Raw genomic sequence first — 18,489 nt, 5'->3', positions numbered from 1 at the left:
GAGTACCGTGAGACTGGATGAATGGAGACTCCGACAGTGTATTCCATTTGACACGCCGTCGTATTACAGTTGCTTTTATCCAGCCCAAAGACTATAGGCCCAATTCAGACGTGTCAAAGCCCAATACCAACGGCGTCGTATGGGCTTAAAATGACCCAAGAAAAAGAAAATCCAAAAAATACTATTCAACTTTACTCCGGCAAGTAAAGTGACTCAATCGAAAAATTAGGTCGATAGATTTCGTTATCTGAAATTTGTTCTTGTTGGGGCGCAAAATAAAAAAACCCTAACCGTCGTGGTGTTGCAATCAGATTATCCGATTTGGAAAATCAGAGGATGGGGGCGAGTCGGAAGCTCCAGGGCGAGATCGACCGCGTTCTCAAGAAGGTCCAAGAAGGCGTCGACGTCTTCGATAGCATTTGGAACAAGGTTTGTAGCCTCTTCTACCTTCCTCCGCTAGCTTACAAAAACGCAAATTCCAACTGATAAAACGAGTGATGCTTGTTTGTGTGCAATGCGATTAGGTTTACGATACGGACAATGCGAACCAGAAAGAGAAGTTTGAGGCCGACCTCAAGAAGGAGATTAAGAAGCTCCAGAGGTACAGGGACCAGATCAAGACTTGGATTCAATCCAGTGAAATCAAGGATAAAAAGGTTTTATCTTTTTATTTTCGATATGCAATTTTGAATTTTTCTACCTTCGTTTGTACTCGTTGATTTTGGACGTGACAATTGATTCATTTTTTGATACATGTTGACGTAGGTCAGTGCCTCTTATGAGCAGGCTCTGGTGGATGCTCGCAAACTCATTGAGCGCGAAATGGAAAGGTTCAAGATATGTGAAAAGGAGACAAAAACAAAAGCATTTTCTAAAGAAGGATTGGGCCAACAACCTAAAACCGTAACTACTTATCCTATCTGTTTCTTTTCATTCGCACCTAGTTTTTAATCAATTCATGATTTTTGTTCTTTGGTAATACCATTGTGGCAATGCTCATGATAATGTGAATCGAATTGCCAACTGTGTAATTCCTTTTTTATGATAGGATCCGAGGGAGAAGGCCAAATCAGAGACAAGGGATTGGATAAACAACGTGGTATGTGAAACAAAAGCTTTTTCTTGAAGTCTGTTGTTACCTAATTCTGCTGCCTTAAAAAGCCTGTGACTGTATAAAAAAGTGTGGTTTAAGATGTCTGCTGCGTTTGTAGTTTAAATTATGTCAATATTTCATTTTATTGCATGATCCATGTTTAATTGATGTATAAGTTTTGGCTTGTGTGTGCTCATGTCTGATATATATTTAATTATATGTACAATGGTAATGGATGGTTGTTAAAGGGGAACTGGACTTTTTTAATTGATTGATGGTTGCCATTGATGCTTTGGTGCCACTGATTGTCTTTATTGAAGTTTTATACTTTTGTTGTTCCTTTTTTTTTTCTTCCAGTTATGCTTTAGATCACATTTGTTTCTTATGTCATTATAACTTGACAATAATGGTTTTAAATATCACATTTGATGTGATCAGTTTTACAAGTTATGTATTGGAAATTATCCATTATCACTCAGTGAGTATTTTTGGTGTTTCATTGTGTTGAGAAGGTTGGGGAGTTGGAATCTCAGATTGACAGCTTTGAAGCTGAGATTGAAGGGCTATCTTTCAAGAAAGGGAAGGGCAGACCACCCAGACTGGTAGGAGAAAGAAACCTGCATTCTTGGGAAACATGTGGTTTTTCTGCATCCTTTGACAAATATTTTTTAATTTGTCTCGCAGACCCATCTAGAGACATCAATTACTCGGCATAAGGCTCATATAATGAAGTTAGAACTGATCTTGAGGCTATTGGATAATGATGAGCTGAGTCCTGAGCAGGTCAATGATGTTAAAGACTTTTTGGAAGACTATGTGGAACGCAATCAGGTTTATTGTGCTCTGAATTTTATATTTGTTTTTTTTTTTTTGAGTATTTAAATATGCATATAGAACATTCTCAATCATGGTCATGTATTGCTTTTGAATTACCTATGTCAGACTTTTTTTTATTTTGTTATGTTAATTTTTAGGAGGATTTTGATGAATTTAGTGAAGTTGATGAGCTTTACAACACCTTAGCATTGGACAAGGTGGAGTCCCTTGAAGATCTGGCCATTATTCCTCCTGGTCTTATCAAGGTACTTTTTTTGTTTTTGTTTTGCTGAATGCAATTTCTATTTAAGTTTCTTATATTCAGTTGGAGGTTGTAGTTATTTAATTTTTCATTACATTTGTAAACGTATCTTGTTAGTTGAGATAGACGTGAAGAAGAGAGAAATGGTTAACAAAGTCTTTTTAAACCGTAGTTCTTTTTATTACGAAGTAAATATTTGCTTATACGTTTGTTGATCCCTTATTGAATATATAACCACTTTGTAAGATGCTAGTTAACGTTATATTTAGATTCCAGGTTGTCTTCATCTTTGTTAATGGAGTTCTTAGTTGGGACATGTGGTTGACTCATCTAAACCTATTCCTAGTTGTTTCTTTAAGTTTACAAATCAATTGTTTGCTTATCAATTTTGTTGTTTTGCCATTTGGATTCCATTATCTTTCATGGTATCATATATTTTTTAGTATTTTAATGACCATGTCAAAACCCAGTTTAATTTTTTGTTTTTGGGGGGCAGGGTGCACCGATGCTTGGCTTGAAGACTAATTTGGCACCACCCGCATCTCCACTGCCTGTATGTCCTCAAAATCTTGAGTGAATGGTACTTGAATAAGTAGGTGGTTGTATACTTGAATCCGTATGGGTTCTGTTAAGGGAATTGAAGTTTGCTTCTTTAGTTTTTGATAAAAACAATTGCATTCATATTTGGTGTGATGCTGAAGAGTGCTGTTAAGATGTGTTTGTAGTAGACATTTATATAACATATCTACGGGGTAATCGTTTCTTTTTATTCTTTTAGTTGATTTTAAATCAAAATTGGTAATCAATTGAACTGACCATTGATTTAAAGGAAGTTTAAATTGAATGAGAAAGTCTTTTCCCTCAGGTTTTTCCGTTAGAATTTTTTAGAATTTGGAGATATGTTGATGACCTCTGCTTCCTTTCTGTAAGATGCTGTCCGATGTTACTGTACTAAAGGTTGGTTTTTCTTTTCCAGCCCACTGCTACTTCTACTAATCAGCAGAGTGTTTCTGTCCAAGAGCCAGTTGAAGATACAGTTTCCCAGGACAGTAATGCTGATAACGTTCCTAGAACTCCACCTCCTAGAAGTGGTGCGCTTTCATCTTCTCCTGCATCAACACCAACGGGGAGTCATGCAACTCCTGTCTCTGCAAGTGTTCCAACTCATAATCTGCCCAGTGTGCCTAGTGTTTTGGCCATTCCAGGTTCAAATGTTGTTCGGGGTGTCACAGAGAATGCAGGGGCTGCTAATTCTTCATCTCCTGTAAGTTTGTCTGCTTCTGTGAAGGAAGAAGAGTCAGCAAGCTTCCCTGGCCGTAGACCTTCACCATCTCTTTCTGATGCTGGACTTGTAAGGGGCATCAATCGAGGTGGCTTCTCTGCCCCAATTCCATCCAGTATCCCTGTTAGCTCTAGCAATGTGTCTCCTAGTAATAGTGCCCTTGGTGCAGTTCCTTCAGTTTCTGATGTGACCAAGAGAAATATATTGGGAGCTGATGAGAGAATTGGGAGTAGTGGCGTGGTGCAGCCACTTGTTTCCCCTATAACTAACAGACTGATCTTGCCTCAAGCTGCCAAGGCTAGTGATGGAAGTGCTCCAGTTGATTCTAGTAATGCTAGTGAGGCTGCTATACCTGGCAGAGCATTTTCTCCTTCTATTGTCTCTGGCATGCAGTGGAGGCCTGGAAGTTCCTTTCAAAACCAAAATGAAGCAGTATGTAACTTTTCACTAAGGGTTTCTTCTATCTTTATCTCTCTATTTGTCATACTCTTTATTAATTTCCAGTTTTATACGTAGGTTGCATAGCCTTGTGCTACCTCGAATGTATACCATTTGTAGAATTGAAAATATGCTTTTGTTTTGTGGCTTTGCCATTGTATCTATTCTTTATCTGACTGCATTATCGGATTCAAATTTTATGGACTAGTTAAATTTTGTGAAATTTTAAGTCAGTTTACCAATTTTCAGGGGATATTTCGTGGAAGGACTGAAATAGCACCCGATCAGAGGGAGAAATTTTTGCAGCGGCTCCAACAAGTGCAGCAACAAGGTCACAGTACCATTCTTGGCATGCCTCCTCTTGCTGGTGGAAATCATAAGCAATTTTCTGCACAGCAAAACCCACTTTTGCAACAGGTATTGTACCTTTTTTAGAATCAGCTGTTGGTTGTGTTTCTTCTGATTCAGTGAAATGTGGACAAATCTAATTCATATCATGCTGTCATCGAAAGAGATTGATATTTTTTCCCCCACAAGAATCTCTCTGGCTGCACTTTGTTGGTCATCCAATTCATTGCGCATTGCTTTAGTTAATATCATGCATAATAATATCCATCATTTATTACTGAATAAGATATGTTAGTTTGGTGCAAGAGTTATTGTAGATGACATTTGATTATATGTGCAGTTTAATCCTCAAAACTCATCTGTATCTTCTCAAGCTGGCCCTGGACTAGGAGTACAGCCCCCAGGTCTTGGTACTGTTGCACCTACCACCTTACAGCAGCAGCAGCTAAATTCTATCCATCAACAGTCTAACCAACAGGCATTGATGTCGGGTGGACCAAAAGAAACTGGTAATCTCCATCGTCAATTCAGTTTACGATATTGATCTGATGTTCAATTTTCCCTTTTTTTATTTATGCTATCTTATCATGACTCTTTTATTTATTTTTTCCACCAAGAAGTGAAAAGACTGAATTAAATACAGAAAACTCAAATACATGGAATTCTTTTGTAATGAAAAAATTCAGGATCAATAAAGAGTGGCAGTTTCTTGTCCAAACCCACACTACTCCTAACACTGGGGATCAAATTTAAAAAGTAGCGTACTGTACTGATCAGCCCAGTGTAACATGTAACATGGGTGCACTATCATCAAAACTGAATGATCTGGTTTATTTGATGCAGATGCAAGTCATCCAAAAGTTGAGGAACAACAGCAACAACAGAATATACCTGATGATTCTACTGCGGACTCTACTAGTTCTGGACTCGTAAAGAATCTAATGAATGAAGATGACTTGAAAGCCTCATATGCAATTGATTCTCTGGTATGAATATTTTCTTGATTACTATATTATGATTTGTTGCCAATATTTTTTATCTTTTGTATGATTTTTAACTGGTTATTGCAGAAAATTTATTTTAGTGTAGAGCTGGTAGTAAATCGTTATCATTGTAAGTTGTATTATTTTCTTCAAAAAATTTAGGGTGGTACTATTCACACACCTATTTTTACCTCTCACCCACCCCTATTAATTTTTGGCTGTCGGATCGAATGAATTGAAGAAGATCAATGGACAAAATTTAACAAGAGTGTAGGAGGTAAGAGGGGGTTTGTGAATAGCACTACCCAAAATGTAAAGGCAGAGCAAGATGAACAGGTTGGCTACTCTCTGTACTGCCTTCCCAAGTGGAATACAGAAAAGGAAAGGCAAAAAAAAGTTGTGTCAACTTCCTTTATTCCTAAATGCTCTCCATGTCACATAGCATTCTTACCAACTTATTTGCTCTCTATATGATTGTGGTGTGCATCATAAATATTTTAATTTATTTGTGGAAGGATGGATGTCCCTACTCGGTGGGAAAAGGCTTTGTTGTTGTTGTTGTTGTGGAAGGATGGATGTGGGATGTGGCTTGATATGTGTTACTGAATCTTATTTTTTGAAGGCTGGAGTTTCTGGCTCTTCAACAGAGCCTGCTCAAGTACCACGAGATATTGATCTCTCTCCTGGGCAACCTTTACAGTCCAATCAACCTTCTCCTAGCCTTGGCGTTATTGGCCGAAGAAGTGTTTCTGATCTTGGTGCAATTGGTGATAACCTTTCTGGATCAACTGCTAATTCTGGGGTATTGCATGATCAGTTGTATAATTTGCAGATGCTTGAGGCTGCTTACTACAAACTTCCACAACCCAAAGACTCAGAACGTGCAAGGAGCTATACTCCAGTATGGACCTGATTATTTTTATCATTTGATCTCCCTTTTACTGTGAATAAGAGTCGAGGTTTTTTTTAATACTCATCTTCATTCGTTTTGCCATCAACAGAGGCACCCTGCAATAACACCTCTAAGCTACCCCCAAGCGCAGGCACCTATTGTTAATAATCCTGCCTTCTGGGAACGGTTAGGTCTTGAACCATATGGCACTGATACCCTGTTCTTTGCATTTTACTATCAGCAGGTACTTTTTATAAATTGAGTTACATTCAATGTCGTATGGTAGAATCACTATAAAGTATAAACTTGTGCCCATATTCATTATTGTCTGCAGAACACTTATCAGCAATATTTGGCGGCAAAAGAACTGAAGAAGCAATCTTGGAGATACCATAGGAAATATAACACTTGGTTTCAACGGCACGAGGAGCCAAAAGTTGCCACAGATGAATATGAACAGGGGACGTATGTGTACTTTGACTTTCATATTGCAAATGATGATCTACAACACGGATGGTATGTTTTATTTATCCTTTAGTTTCGCATTCAAGTTTCTTTGTGTCGTCGTACTTGGTGTTGGGGAGTCTTAAGTAGCCAGAATTGAGCTCCCCCCTCTTTTGCCCAAGTTATTTGAGCGTTTGAGGGACTAGGAGGGGGCACGATTTGATTATTTGAGAGATTTTAAATGCTATAGCTTCTATTATTGTTAGGAAATATTGTTGTGAATATCGCGTTTAAGAATGGGAAAAACAAAACTAAGCCGGAAATGAAAAAAAAAAATAACCAAGACAAATAACTCTAAAAATTAGCGTGGTTCGGCTGTATGTGCCTACGTTCATGGGGCAGCAATAACAATCTTTCACTATATTAATAATGAGTACTATGGATAATCTTGTCAATGAAAAACCTGAAAGAACAAGAATAAGAAATACACAATCTGTTTTCTTTTCATACTTTGCCCTTCTCTCACTCTGGCTCCTTGAGTGATATACAACCTATTGTTTTGCTCAGATTCATAACTACTGCAATAGCCCTTTATATAGACAAACTTCAATAAAGATTACTAATCCTAATTGGATTCTCCAATTGAGAAAGCCAACTCCAATTAGGAAAACAACTTCAGTTGGGTAAACAACTCCAATTGGGAAACTACTCTAATTGGGAAAACCACTCAAATTCGGAAATCAACTTAATCTTATAAATTCTAGTAGACTTGGTGTTAAAATTTCGACTCCCTCTAGATTTGCTCTTTGATGTATTTGTCAATAGATTAAAACTTAGCAAAAAAGAGAAAACTAGAAACACACAAGATTTATACTGGTTCGGCCGAACTTTTGCGTACGTCCAGTTGTGATTTCTCTGGGTAGAGAAATCATGGCTTATTTGATTAATAATAGAGATTACAATACTCTTGCAAACCCTAAAACTAATCCCCCATAAACTTTCTCGACTGTATCTAGCTCTCTCTCTCAGATATTTCTGCCTTGCCGCACCCTGTTTATATGTATGGGGTTCAGCTCACATGCCCCTTTACAGATTATATTTTATATTCCAAGTGGAAACTAGGATTCTTTCCTAGTCCTTTTAGGATAAGAATCGTTGCACCCTTTGTTTCCCTAAAACAATCATAAACGAAAAAGGACACTATTTGACGAGCCAAAAATTCTAACAATCTCCAACTTGGTGAGTCAAACAAAGTCTTGATCGTTGCACCCTAGAGTATCTTTGAACTTTCTTGAAGCAGCTCTGGAAATCTTCAAGAACTTTCACCTTGACAATCTTCTTCTTGCCTTATTGCACCTTAAGTGAGGAGGTGTTCCACCTTAATCAATCAACAAGATTGATCAAGTTCAAGCAATGCTTGAACTTCTTGGCCGGCACTATCTTCATAAGGAAATTTGCGGCATTGTCGTCTGTCTGAACTTTTTCAACCCAAATCTCCTTATACTCCATCCTATCTCTGATTCTATGATACCTTGCTTCAATGTGCTTTGATCTTCCATGAAAAACCTGATTCTTTGCCAAGTGAATGGCACTTTGATCATCACATTTCAGCTTCAGAAAATCCTGAGTGGTTCCCATTTGACTTACTAAGCCACTAAGCCAAATTGCTTGCTTTCTAGTTTTGGCCAAAGCAATATAGTCTGCCTCTGTGGTCGACAAAGCTGTAATTGGTTGCAGAGGTGCCCTCCAACTGATTGGTCCTCCTGTGCATGGAAAGACATAACCAGAAGTTGACCTTCTCTTGTCTAAGTCCCCTGCAGAATCGGCATCCACATATCCCAATGCCTTTGCATTTTCTTTTTGCTTCTCAAATATAATCCTTTGTTGCCAAAAACCCTTCAAATAACCCATAATCCACTTGACTGCATCCCAGTGTTGCTTTCCTAGATTTGACATGTACATGGAAATGACACTGATTGCTTGAGCTATGTCGGGTCGATGCATACCATTGCATATATGAGGCAATCCATGACATTAGCATAAGGCACCGTCTCCATTGCTTGTTTCTCCTATTCGGACTTAGGACATTATTGTTCGCTTTATCTGAAGTGAGCTGCCGATGAGTAGAAGCTGCATTTGCTTTTTGCATGTTGAACTTCTCAAGAGCCTTCGAAATATACTTCTTCTGTCATAGCACTTATCCAACTATATTGCTCATCACTTGCTATGACTTCTTGATAAGTAGTTGGATCTCCTTGATAGCATAATTAACTTCGTCTTGGTCAAACCCAAACCTATATGGTTTCTTCTTGTTTCGATGGGGTTTGTCCAGTGATATGCATCTTCGGAATACGGGTTTTGTGGGTTGGATTTCAAACCCCTTTGGATGTTTGGCGGATTGGAGTGCCTTAATTTGCCCTGTTTCTTGTTCCATCTGATTCCTAATTGGTGAACGATGTTGATGCTTGTCTTCCCCAAAATCATTAGATTCGACACCTTGCTCAATTGGCTCCACCTGAGCTTCATCTTTCGGTTTTATTCAAAGGCATGATTGTCTCATCAAAGACAACATCTTGATCGAAAACCTTGTTCATATCCCAAAGCTTGATCCCTCACTCCTCAAAACCTAAGAATAAGCAATGTGCAGACTTAGGTCTGAGCTTGGACCTTTCATCACTTGTGAAGTGTTATGTCTTCCTACTTATAGTAATTGGCAAACTCATTACTTGTACACTCACCTCCATTGTCACTTCTCAGGTACTTGATCTTTCTTTCAATTTGATTTTCGGTTTTTGTCTTCCATTCCTTGAACTTTTCAAAAACCTTGGATTTTTCCTTCATGAAATAAACCTAAACTTTTGTAGAAAAATAAAAGTAACAAAATACCTAGCTCGACCATTGGATTTATTTGGTGCAGGCCCCAAACATCTGAATGAACATGGCCGAGTTGCTCGTTGCTTTGGTTATCTGAAGTGTTACTTGCGAATGATACATTTGTTTTTCGAGAACACAATATTTACAAAAAGTCCAGCGTGCAATGTGACATGCCTTCCAATAGGCCTTTCTTGTGCAATTCTTGCAACCCCTTCTGACTAATGTGCCCTAGCCTATGATGCCAGAGTTCAGTCTTTTCTTCTTCACTCTGCTTTGTGGAAACGGCTGCTTCCCTAACTATTGTAGTCCATATTAGCTTGTACGCGTATTGTTTTGTAGGTCACCTTTCTTGTGCAATCCTTTGGTTGCCTTGAGCCTTCCTGCTTCATAAATGTACCCATAGCTGGTATTGTCTAAAGTACTAAGGAAATTAAATTCTTCTTCACTCTTAAGGATATATCTGACGTTCTCTTAACTCGATGACTCCATCAAACATTTTGATTTTTACAGTGCTGGTTCCTTATGGTACCGTTTGGTATGTGGGACGGGACGGAACAGAGTGGAACAAGGTGTTCCGTCCCATGTTTGGTGCGCCTTAAACGGGTGGAACGAGCTGTTCCACGGGACGAGATTTGAGTGAATTTTCGTTCCACCTCACCCCCCTGGAACGACTCGTTCCACATCTATGGAACACAAAATTATAACCTCTCTGTCTCCTTCTTCCTCTTTGTTTCCATCCGAGGGCATCTTTGCTCCCGCTCCGTTCCGTTCCGTCTTGTCCCGTCCCGTCCTGTCCCATCCCGTCCCGTCTGCATACCAAACGATACCTATAGGACATGGTGAATTGTCCCCCAACAAAACTTCTCTGCTGCTGACCTCCTTGTAAGTATCGAACCATTCTCTTACTGCACACATATGGAATGTGCATCGAATATCCAAAATCCAACTTGTGAAAGTCTTGGAGCTTGATGTTACTGAAAGCTCCCTGTCACTTTCTTGCTGGGTGATTGACTAGCTGAACCTGAGTTACATCTTGGCATTCTTCCAATGATCGGGAGAACACATTCGAAGCAACCTTTTTTCCCTTTTGTCTTATTGGATTTTGACCTACTCCTGTTGTTGCTATTCTTCCTGTCTTTTTTTGTTCCCTCTCCTTGCCTTTGGCATAAGGGACTTGAGAGCTCTCAGTTATATCATCTAGTATAGCATATGACTGAAGGGCTTGAATTACGTCTTCAAGCTTTAGAGAATACTTTCCAAACATTAGGGTTCGAAAGTCCTTGAAAGACGAAGGTAGAGACCTTAGCAAGATGATTGCCATATCATGGTCTTTGTAAGTTTCTTCGACCTTCTCAAGATTGACTATGTAATACTGAAACCTACATACGTGATCTTCAATATCATCTCCTCCTCCTAGTCAAAGCCTAAATGGTTCATCCTTGAGAAAAAGTTTATTGGATACGGCTTTGCCCATATAAACATTCTCCAACTTGTCCCATGCTTCTTGAGCTGCATCTTTTCTGTGACGTAGGACCGACTGATCTCGTGAGACGGATCTCGAAGGAGCTCTTGACCTTTTTGAGAACCTTGGTCCATGCCTTTGCTGTCATGGTCGTAGGCTTCCCACCAATGAGTGCATCATCCAAATCCTACTGCATGAGTACGTTCTTCATCATCCTTCACCAATTCGTGAAGTCATCATTGCCATCAAAAGGTTTTAACGCAGGTCCTAGATCTGCGGTCACCTTTCCTTTTGACATCGTAGGCCACCTTGAACCAAGCTTTCGATACCAATTGTTAAAATTTTGACTTGCACTTGATCTTTGCTCTTTGATGTATTCAGCAATAGACTAAAACTTAGCAATATAGAGAAAACCAAAAACACCCAATGTTTATACTCGTTCGGCAAAACTTTTGCCTATGTCCTGTTGTGATTTCTTTGGGTAGAGAAATCACAGCTTCTTGATTAATAATACAGATTACAATACTCTTGCAAATCCTAGAACTAATCCCTCAAAACTTGCTTGGCTATCTCTGGCTTTTTCTCTCTCACATGTTTCAGCCTTGCCACGCCCTGTTTATATGTTTAGGGTTCGGGTCACATGCCCAATTACATATTATGTTTCCTATTTTAAGTGGAATAGGAAATTACACTTCCCTTCCAATTCCAAATAGACTTCTAGGATTCCTAATCTAAATTGAATAAGGAAACAAATATTCTTTTCTAGTCCTTTTAGGAGAAGAATTGGTGCATCCTTTGCTTTCCTAAAACAATCCTAAATGTAATAGGACAATTATTGACAGGCCAAAAATCTTAACACTTAGGACAACTTATATTTGGTTGGAAAAACCTAACAATCTCCCCCTCTAGACCATGAGAAAGGTATACCAAAATAGGTTCCACCTCTTGATCAAACTTCCATTGATTCAACTTTTGATATCTAGGCTTCCTTGATCGAAGTACTCTTGACCAGGCTCAAGCTGATCAGAAATCTAGTCATTGGCAAGGACAATTATAGACCTCTTCGCCAAAAAGCGTCGCTCGTCTTCATCTTGGTCTAATCAGACATACTTGCTAGTTTGCTCTTAACACCTTCAATAAAGCATGTCCTCCACTCTTGATTTCTATGTAACACAGTTGGAGCGGGTGAGTTTCGTCATAGTGCTAATCGCACCTTCCATTCAAAACGGATATCAGCCAAATGGGGTTGTGATACCACTTGTTGTGAATATCGCGTTTAAGAACACGAAAAACAGAATAAAGTCAGAAATTGAAACAAAACAACCAAGACAAATAACACTAAGAATTAACGTGGTTTGGCTATATGTGTCTTCAATAAGGATTACTAATTCTAACTGGGAATCTACTCATGAATTCTTCTCAATTGAGAAGCCAACTCCAATTGGGAAAACAACTTCAATTTGCTAAACAAGTCCAATTGGGAAAACCATTCCAGTTGGGAAAACGACTCCAATTGGGGAAAACATTCCAATTGGAAAATCAACTTAATCCTCTTAGGACTATATAATTCCTAATAGACTTCTCATCATGGGCTGGAAAAATCCAACATATACATCTCAAGAAAAAGGGTTGTGTTCCGTTTGCTTCATATTTGTGTTAAATTTACATTTATGGCTTTGGGGTTTGTTTGTTACAGCACACGGACAATCATACTTGTTATGGGAAAAACCAATCAGTTAATGTGCTTGACATTTTTGTTTGCATTGATGACGTGACGTATTTAACTGTGATTATATGTTTTGTTGTGGTACGGTACGGTACAGGTGCCAAAGGATCAAAACTGAGTTCACTTTTGAATATAACTATCTTGAAGATGAGCTTATCGTATAGAAGATGTTGAGAGGATGCTACAACGTTGAGCCTAAACCCCTCATGGTATTTGACATAGAAAAATGATGACATTGAGCTTAACTGCTTCGCATAGTTCATTTGGGGGAACCTTTGATACCTTTCATTAAACGGTTCGGCCTTTTGTTGTGTGCAGGTTAGGTTATTTCGTAAACGGGCCTGGAAACTTCCTCCTTTCGGCTCTGCTTCTTGACCTCGTACAGCTTAGGTTTAAGTTTAATGTTATTGGCCGTATCTAGTTTTCGTGAAAAAAGAAATTTTTTGAACATTTCAAATTTTATTGGTACATGCATTCAAAAAAAGTTCTATAAGCCTTTCCGAACCAGTTGGACCAATTATTCAAGTCCCGTAAGCACTTTTTACGGATTTTTAATGTGGATAAAATAGAAAAATAAAAAAAATACTGGTGGCGATCACAATTGATATTTGAGATCTAAAAAATTCGTTAAAACTCAATACCAATTTATTGATAAGTTTATCGATGGAGTAAAAGGAAGCAAAGTAGGCTTAGGATCGCTACTGCAAAAACTAGCAAAATCGATCTAAAATAATGACATATGGCTTATGGTTTTCTTGAATACCACAAATTTAGAAAAATTTGCAAGATTTTTTGGAATACTCTTTTAAAAAAAAGTTTTATAAGTTCTTCCGAAGTATTTGGACCATTTATAAAGACTCTTTTAAGTATATTTTATGGATTCGGAAAAATCCCAACATAGATTACTGAGAAGCTTATAGATCAATCGAAATGATACAGATCACTATTCTAAGGATTTTCGATTCAAAATTATGATTTGTAGCTCACAGTTTTCATGAAAAATGCAAATTTTGATCATTTGGTATTTTTTTGGTATACGCATTAAAGAAAGTACTATAAGCTCTTGGGAAGTAGTTGCACCGGTGTTTATGACTCATAACTAGACTTTATGAATTCTTAATGTGGTGAAATAGGAAAAATAAATAAAAATGTGGTGAAATAGAAAAAATAAATAAACACTGATGCAGAGCGAAAATGATATTTAAGATCTAGAAAAATCATTAAGAGCCCTACACAAGTTATTCAGAAGCTTATTGATCAATCAAAATGACAAGATAATAGGCTTACGATCACTAGTTTAGAAAGTAGCAAAATCGATCTGTAATTGTGACTTATAGCTCACAGTTTTCGTGAAAATTGCAAGTTTTAAACATTCCGAGATCTAGAAAAATCATTCAGAACCCTACGCAGATTATTGAGAAGCTTATTGATCGAGCAAGATGATATGAAAGTAGGCTTACAATCACTACTTTATAAATTAGCAAAATCGATTCGTAATTGTAACTAATAGCTTACAATTTTTATGAAAAATGTAATTTTTTTGAACATTTCCAAATTTTAGGTATATGCATTCAAGAAAGTTTTATAAGTTCTTCGGAAGTGTGGGATCATTTTTTTAAGACCTATAAGTATTTTTTACGATTTATTAATGCGCTGAAATAAAAAAAAATAAATAAACACTACCGGAGAGTGAAAATTATATCCGAGTTCTGGAAAAATCACTACGACCTACACAGATTATTGAAAAGCATATAGATCAATCAAAAGGACACGATAGGTGGCTTATAATCACTAGTTTTAAAATTAGCAAAATTGATCCAAAATTATGACTCAACTCACAGTTTTCATGAAAAATGCAAGTTTTGAACATTTGCAATTTTTTTGGTATATGCATTAAAGAAAGTATTATAAGCTTTTCGGAAGTAGTTGGGCCGTTTTTTAAGACTTATAAGTATATTTTACTTATTTTTAATGTGGCGAAATAGAAAAATAAACAAAAATTGGCGCAAAGTGAAAATGATGTTCGAGATCTAATAAAATCAGTAAGAGCCCTACACAGATTATTGAGAAGCTTATTGATCAATAAAAATGACACGAAAGTAGGCTTACGTTCACTACTTTAGAAATTACTCAAATTAGCAAAATCGATCCATAATCATTAGCTCACAATTTTCATGAAAAATGCAAATGTTGAACATTTGCAAATTTTTTGGTATACACATTCAAGAATGTTTTATAAGCTCTTCGGAAGTAGATGGACCATTTTTTAAGACCAATAAGTTTTTTTACGGGTTACTAATGTGGTGAAATAGGAAAATAAATAAACACTAGCGGAGAGCGGAAATGATACCCGAGATCTGAAAAACTCATTAAGAGCCCTACACAGATATTAAGCTTACTAATCGATCAAAATAGCACAAAAGTAGGCTTACGATCACTAGTTTAAATATTAGCAAAATTGATTCTGAATCGTGACTTATAGCTAACAGTTTTAATGAAAAATGAAACTTTTGAACATTTGCAATTTTTTTGGTATAAGCTTTAAAGAAAGTATTATAAGCTCTTCGGAAATAGTTAGACAATTTTTTAGGATTCGTAAGGATATTTTACAGAATTTTTTTTTTTTTTTTTTTTTTTGTGGTGAAATAGAAAAATAAACAAACGCTGGCGCTAAGAAAAATGATATGTGAGATCTAGTAAAATCATTAAGAGCCCTACACAGAATATTAAGAAGCTTATTGATCAATAATATGACACGAAAGTAGGCTTACAATCACTACTTTAGAAATTAGCAAAATTGATCAGTAATCGTGACTTATAGCTCACAATTTTCGTGAAAAATGCAAATTTTGGACATTTGCAAATTTTTTGGTATACACATTCAAGAATGTTTTATAAACTCTTCAGAAGTAGCTAGACCATTTTTTTACGACCTATAAGGTTTTTTTTTTTTAACGGGTTATTAATGTGATGAAATAGAAAATAAATAAATACTAATGGAAATGATATCCGGGATCCAAAAAAATCATTAAGAGCCCAACATTCTTAAAAACCCGGATATCATGTAGGGCTCTTAATGATTTTTTTGGATCCCGGTAAAATAAGCTTCTCAATAATTTGAGTAAGGCGCTTATTGATCTACCAAAAACACAAAAGTAGGCTTATCATCACTACTTTAGAAATTCACAAAATCGATCCGTAATCGTGACTTATAGCTCACAATTTTCGTGAAAAATGCAAATCTTGAACATTTGCAATTTTTTTGGTATACGCATTCAAGAATGTTTTATAAGCTCTTCGGAAGTAGTTGGACCATTTTTTAAGATCCCTAAGTTTTTTTGGTTTTTTTACAGATTATTAATGTGGTGAAATAGAAAAATAAATAAACACTAGCGGAGAGCGGAAATGATATCCGAGATCTAGAAAAATCATTAAGAGCCTTGCACAAATTATTTAGAAGCCTATTGATCAATCAAAATGACACAAAAGTAGGCTTACGATCATTACTTTAGAAATATCGTGATCTATAGCTCACAGTTTTCGTGAAAAATGCAAATTTTGAACATTTGCAATTTTTTTTGGTATACGCATTCAAGAATGTTTTATAAGCTCTTAATGTGGTGAAATAGAAAAATAAATAAGTGCTAGTGGGGAGTGAAAAGATGTCCGAGATCCGAAAAAATCATTAAGAGCCCTAAACAGATTTTTTTTTTTTGAACGAACAATATTATCTACACTAGGAGCAAGGGGACGGGTTTATTTCACAATGTGCTAGCAATAATATGGTTCAAATTCGCCTTTGGCGAGAATCTAACCCAAGACATCTCACTTACAAGTGAAAATGAATACCACTAGACCGTAGTACTATGTGGCTCCCTAAACAGATTATTGAGAAGCTTATTGATCCATCAAAATGACATGAAAGTTGGCTTACGATCACTAGTTTAAATATTAGCAAAATTGATCCAAAATCAGGACTTATTGTTCACAGTTTTAATGAAAAAAAAAAAGTAACGTTTGAACATTTGCAATTTTTTTTTGGTATACATTTTAAAGAAAGTATTATAAGCTCTTCGAAAGTAGTTGGACAGTTTTTTAGGACTCATAAGGATAATTTATGGATTTTTTTTGGTGGTGAAATAGAAAAATAAACAAAAACTAGTGCTAAGCGAAAGTGATATCCGAGATCTAGTAAAATCGTTAAAAGCCCTACACAGATTATTGAGAAGCTTATTGATAGATCAAAATGGCATGAAAGTGGGCTTACGATCACTAGTTTAAAAATTAGCAAAATTGATCCAAATCGTGAGTTATAACTCACAGTTTTAATGAAAAATGAAATTTTGAACATTTGCAATTTTTTTGGTAGACACTTCAAAGAAAGTATTATAAGCTCTTCAGAAGTGGTTCTACAGTTTTTTAGAAATCATAATTATATGTTATGGATTTTTTAATGTGGTGAAATAGAAAAATAAATAAACACTGGCGTTGGGCGAAAATGATATCCGAGATCTGGAAAAATCATTAAGAGCCTTACACAGATTATTGAGAAGCTTATTGATCAAACAAAATGACAAGAAGGTAGGCTTCCGACCACTACATTAGAAATTAACAAAATCAATCCATAATCGTGACTAATAGCTCACAGTTTTCGTGAAAAATGCAAATTTTCAACATTTGAATTTTTTGGTATACGCAATCAAGAATGTTTTATAAGTTCCTTGGAAGTGGTTGGACCATTTTTTAAGACCTATAAGTTTTTTTTTAACGGGTTATTAATGTGGTGAAATAGCAATTTTTTTGGTATTTGCTTTATAGAAAGTATTATAAGCTCTTTGGAAGTGGTTCGACAATTTTTTAAGACTGATAATCTTATGTTTAAATATTAGCAAAATTATGTATGGCTTAAATATTAACAAAATTGATCCTAAATCGTGAGTTATATAGCTCACAGTTTTAATGAAAAATGAAACTTTTCAAAATTTGTAATTTTTTTGATATACGCTTTAAAGAAAGTATTATAAGCCCTTCGAAAGTGGTTGGACAATTTTTCAGGACTCATAAGTATATTTTACGGATTTTTTTTTGGGTGAAATAGACAAATAAACAAACACTGGCGCTCATCGAAAACAATAACTGAGATCTAGAAAAATCAAAAAGTGCCCTCCACATATTATTGAGAATTTTATTGATCAATCAAAATGACACGAAAGTAAGCTTATGGTCACTAGTTTAAAGATTGGCAAAATTGATCCAAAATCGTGATAGCTCACAGTTTTAATGAAAATGAAACTTTTGAACGTTTAAAATTTTTTGGGTACACGCTTTATAGAAATTATTATAAGCTCTTCGAAAGTGGTTCGACCATTTTGTAGGCCTCATAACCATATATTATAGACATTTAATGTGGTGAAACACAAAAATAAATAAACAATGGTGCTGAACAAAAATGATATCCGAGGTCTAAAAAAATTATTCAGAGCCTACGCCGATCAGTAATTGTGACTTATAGCTCACAGTTTTTGCGAAAAATGAAAATTTTCAACATTTACAAATTTTTTGGTATACACATTAAAGACTGTTTTATAAGCTCTTCGGAAGTAGTTGGACCATTTTTTAAGACATATAAGTTTTTTTTATGGATTATTATTGTGGTGAAAAGAAAAATAAATAAACACTAGCGGTGAACGCAAATGATATCCGTGATTTGAAAAAATCATTAAGAGCCAACACTGATTATTGAGAAGCTTATTTATCAATCAAAATGACATGAAAGTAGGCTTATGATCACTAGTTTAAAGATTAGCAAAATTGATCCAAAATCGTGACTTATAGCTCACAGTTTTAATGAAAAAAGAAACTTTTGAAC

General features: G+C 36.1%; 1 protein-coding gene across 8 annotated transcripts; it reads left to right on the top strand.

Moving 5' to 3' along the window:
- Window positions 1-20: 20 nt before the first annotated feature.
- LOC137710533 (uncharacterized) lies at window positions 21-13,225 on the top strand. 8 transcript variants are annotated; one of them, XM_068449577.2, is made up of 17 exons: window positions 21-429; window positions 525-656; window positions 766-903; window positions 1,049-1,099; window positions 1,606-1,695; window positions 1,778-1,924; window positions 2,068-2,175; window positions 2,668-2,724; window positions 3,148-3,885; window positions 4,141-4,308; window positions 4,580-4,748; window positions 5,083-5,225; window positions 5,845-6,123; window positions 6,224-6,358; window positions 6,449-6,630; window positions 12,718-12,829; window positions 12,939-13,225. In XM_068449577.2, exons 1-16 carry the CDS (start codon window positions 337-339, stop codon window positions 12,782-12,784), a joined length of 2,697 nt encoding a protein of 898 aa, XP_068305678.1. In that variant the 5' UTR covers window positions 21-336; the 3' UTR covers window positions 12,785-12,829; window positions 12,939-13,225. The 8 variants fall into 8 exon arrangements, with proteins under 8 accessions (XP_068305678.1, XP_068305680.1, XP_088551384.1 ...); XM_068449579.2 differs by having other exon boundaries at window positions 207-429; window positions 787-903; XM_088695258.1 differs by having other exon boundaries at window positions 207-429; window positions 787-903; window positions 4,126-4,308.
- Window positions 13,226-18,489: the final 5,264 nt, after the last annotated feature.

This window comes from Pyrus communis, chromosome 6 (genome assembly GCF_041283825.1).
Source record: "Pyrus communis isolate YQ-2024b chromosome 6, ASM4128382v1, whole genome shotgun sequence".
NCBI lineage: Eukaryota > Viridiplantae > Streptophyta > Magnoliopsida > Rosales > Rosaceae > Pyrus > Pyrus communis.
This window is presented reverse-complemented; position numbering and strand designations above follow the sequence as displayed.